At 51.7% G+C, this 3,982-nt stretch overlaps 1 protein-coding gene across 1 annotated transcript; it reads left to right on the forward strand.

Annotated features, from left to right (window-relative positions):
- Nucleotides 1-2,128: 2,128 nt before the first annotated feature.
- On the forward strand, nucleotides 2,129-3,373 carry LOC149356343 (dnaJ homolog subfamily B member 1-like). Its single transcript, XM_089576317.1, has one exon. It carries the CDS (start codon nucleotides 2,129-2,131, stop codon nucleotides 3,371-3,373), a length of 1,245 nt encoding a protein of 414 aa, XP_089432443.1.
- The last annotated feature ends 609 nt before the right edge of the window (nucleotides 3,374-3,982 follow it).

The raw sequence follows: 3,982 nt of genomic DNA on the forward strand, positions 1-3,982 counted from the left end.
AAGCGACGCGATGTAACCGACCGCTGTTGAAGCGTTCACAGCAACCGGCGGTAGAGCAGCATCCTCGTCATCGTCCCCGTCGGTCTCTGGGCAGTCAGGAAGGGCTCGCACTTCACGCACAATAGCTTCGTCAATGCATGGCTCCGCAATATAGGCGTCGTCATCAGCAGAAACGAAATCGTCCCAGGCAACGTCAGGTCCGGCCAGCTGCGTGTCAACGACGCGTTGCCACAAGTCCTCGAGCGACCGGCCTTCCGGTGGGTCATCTATGGCGTCCTCAGTGCCTGGGCCCATAAAACTCGCCTTGCGGAAGCGATTTGCTATGCACTCCGCGGTGAGTTCCATCCACGCCGCTTTCAACATCTCCACGGCGGCAAGCAAGCTGATGCGAACTGGCATGGCAGCATCAATCGCGATCAACAAGCGTTGGATGACGCGCCGCCGGTAGCACACCTTGAACGCATGAATGATGCCCATATCCAACGGCTGAATTTTGCAGGTTGCATTGGAAAGCAAGAAGAGCACTGTCACCGCACTCAAGGAAGGCTGCACATGGTGCGCCGCACAGTTATCCAGCACGAGCAGGACCTTCCTGTTTTTTCGTGCCATGTCGCGGTCGAACTCGACAAGCCACTCGGCAAATAAGTCACGACTCATCCAGGCTTTTGTATTGTTCCTGTAGCGTACGGGCACGTAGCTTCCAAAGCATCGCGGCTTACGTGACTTGCCGATGACAAAAGGCAGCCGCCGGTCACTGCCGTCCATGCCACTGCCGCGTCGTGTCAGGGGAACACAAAGTGCGCGAAATGCGCCTGCCGCGGGTTCGCAGTCCAGCGAAACCGTGCCAAACACCGCCGGCTTGGTCAACTGCGGGGGCCCGACAGCTTCGCGTTCGCTCTAACCGAGTGTTGAGGCCACAACAGTTCGTTCTATGTGAGACACTGTGCCATATTGCCCCAATATATATTTTGACGGTAGCACCGCCCTCGTTCGTACTAAGCGAGCGTTCGTTATATCTGCGGCTGTTATAAGTGGGCTCGACTGTATTTGCTTTTCATTATCATCACCCTCTGAGTCTCGGGCATTACGCCTCTTTAAGCAGCTGATCCCGCTTCATCTCAATTCGGTGAGGTTTCTTTGGGTACCGGGTCACGTGGGCATTCAGTTAAATGAGGTTGCTGATTCATTAGCAAGGGCCACTCTCTGTGGCCCAATAATTGCGGTCCTGCCAACCTGCGCATATACAGCTGCGGTGAGGTTTCGCAGTTACACAATATTTCAGGAATTTTCACCCTCGGCGCTTACTTCATCCCCCGAATACAAGCATCTTCTGCACCCTTGGAGCAGCAAAGACTGGAGTTCGCGCAGACTGGAGGTCTCTTTCACGCGTTTGCGATGCCGAGTTCCTCTGCTAAATTTCTACCTTCACAGATCTGGTCTGGCGGTTTCTCCACTGTGCTCATTTTGTGCCGAGCCTGAGACAGTGGATCACTTCCTGCTGTTCTGCCGCCGATTCTCTTCTTTGAGGAGGCGCCTATTAGAAATTCCGTTTCATCAGCTGGGTCTGCCTGTGTCCACTGAGGTTGTTCTTTCCTTTGGCGCTACTTCGCTTGGACGAAGCAACAGGAGTGCGCGCTGTGCAGTTCAAAAATTTCTTTTAGAAACACAGCGACTCCCATGCTAATTGTTTTTTACTTTTATTTATTTATTTATTTATTTATTTTTCCCCTTTTTGTTTTCATTTTTCTGATTATCAAACTTTTAATTTATTATTATTATTTTTTATTTTTTCTGCCTCTCTTTCAGTCAATACAAAATTGAACCATTCCAGATGTTGCATTCAAATCTGCACATTATGCCGTCCTCCCATCTTCGATCTCCCAGCTAACAGGGCCCCTTTCGTTGCGTCGTCCAATCTGTCAGCCTATACCCTATTAATTCTCCTTTTCCTCTAAAGCTCCTAATCATTTCAACAGTTCACCGCCTGTGTCTTGGCCACTCCCCCGTAGTGGGTATGTGCCATTCTACTCGAGGCCAACCAACCAACCAACCAAGAAGAAGAGGCGTCTCTTCTTCACGCTTCCCGCCTACCTCTTGTGCTTCCGAGCCCAGTGAACGAGAGCGGAACATGGTCAAGGACTACTACCAAGTGCTCGGGGTAGACAGGAGCGCAGGCGACGAGGACATCAAAAGGGCCTTCCGGAGGCTGGCGCTCAGATACCATCCCGACAAGAACAAGGCTCCCGACGCGGAGGAGAAATTCAAGGAGATAAACGAGGCTTACGGTGCCTTGACTGACCGAAAAAAGCGCGAGGCCTACTACAGCTCAGGCGGCGACGGCTACCGGAGCGGATTCTCTTCCAACAGCGGCAGTCACTTCGGACCGGAGACATCCTCCTTCAGTCATCGCTTCAGCGGTGACCACCAAAGGAGGTCAGATGAGTTCTTCCGGAACTTCCGTGGACGTAGCGATCCTGCCAGCGCCTATCAGCAAACGTTCGGTTCTAGCGGCACTTTCCAACAGACTTTTGGGCAAGCCAGCAAATTCCAGCAAACGTTCGGTCCTGGAGGTGCATTTAAGCAGGCATTCGGTCCTGGAAGTGCCTTTAAGCGTATGTTCCGAGCCGGCGAGAGTTTTCAGCACACCTCTGGTTTCAACTGTGGAACGTTTCAGGCGACCTATCGTTTTGGCAGTGGGTCCGCGATGTTCTACCACTCCGGCAGCTCCTCCTCCGGCGGCGCACCTACCGGTTCCCAATCGCGTTCAACGGCGCCTTCGTCTGGCCACACTGCAAACGGCTCAACGGAGAGTGCCTACTCTCGCCAGTCAACAAGGTCATCTGCCACCGGGAATTCCAACCAACGCGAGCAGCAGGTTCCTGTGGTCGAGCGGGAAATTTTCGTGACCCTGGAGGAAGTCTTCCACGGCTGCTCGAAGAAGGTGAAGATCGGTTGGAACATCGAGGCACCGGACGGCCACATCGTGAGGCGCGATGAGAAGCTCGTCCGGTTCAACGTGAAGCCTGGAGTGCCTTCCGGGACCAGGCTGGTCTTCCCATGCCCAGGAGAAAGGACGTCAACGGGCTCCCCTCCGGCTATTGCCTTCGTGATTCGCGTAAAGGAGCACCCCCTGTTCAAGAGGGACGGAGCAGACATCCAGTACACCGCCTATCTAACACCCTGGCAGGCTCGGTGGAGCTCGAGGATTGACATACCTACCTTGACAGCGGGTACGATCTCACTGCGCTTGAAAGGACCTGTGAGGTCTGGAACAGTGAGACGCTTCGGGGGACAGGGCTTGCCTTTCCATGGATACCCCAAGACGCGTGGCGATCTCATCGTCGTATTCCGGGTGCTCTCTCCCGCCGTCTAACTAAACACCAAGAAGAGAGACTGCAGATGGTGCTAGAGCCTTGCGCATGGACGGACATGACACAACGAAGAGATACCAGGAACCTCCAGCGATCCAGTATTAAACTGTAGACCAATATCTTTGATTCCGGTTTCTTCGAAGGGGTTTGAAAAAGTCATCTTTTCCGGTCTATCGAATTTTTTTAGCACGAAAGGAATCTTGTCTGATGCTAAATTTGATTTTCGAAAAGACAAGTCAACCAAAACAGCTTTGTTAACACTGAAGGAAACTATACTGCGAAACATCGAAACAGGAATTTTTACTCGAGGACTTTTTATTGATTTCAGCAAGGCTTTCGATTCCCTTAGCCATAAAGTTTTAACTAACAAACTTTCCCAAAATGGAGTCCGTGGGATACCTCTTAACCTCATGAAGTCATACTTGAATAATCGGCAACCATCTGTTTATATAGGGAGTCATCAGTCTTCTTTTTTACCAATAGAAAGTGGTGTCCCCCAAGCAAGCATTCTTGGCCCACTACTCTTTAACGTCTACATAAATGACATTGTCCAGATTGATGATACTGCGGAATTTATTATATACGCCGACGATAGCAGTATACTTATCTCT

This window comes from Amblyomma mixtum, chromosome 3 (genome assembly GCF_055824585.1).
Source record: "Amblyomma mixtum isolate Tamu chromosome 3, ASM5582458v1, whole genome shotgun sequence".
Classification (NCBI taxonomy): Eukaryota; Metazoa; Arthropoda; class Arachnida; order Ixodida; family Ixodidae; genus Amblyomma; species Amblyomma mixtum.

Bases quoted from the DNA above. Each gene is read 5' to 3' on its own strand.
- LOC149356343 (XM_089576317.1), top strand. From the start codon at position 2,129: ATGGTCAAGGACTACTACCAAGTGCTCGGGGTAGACAGGAGCGCAGGC.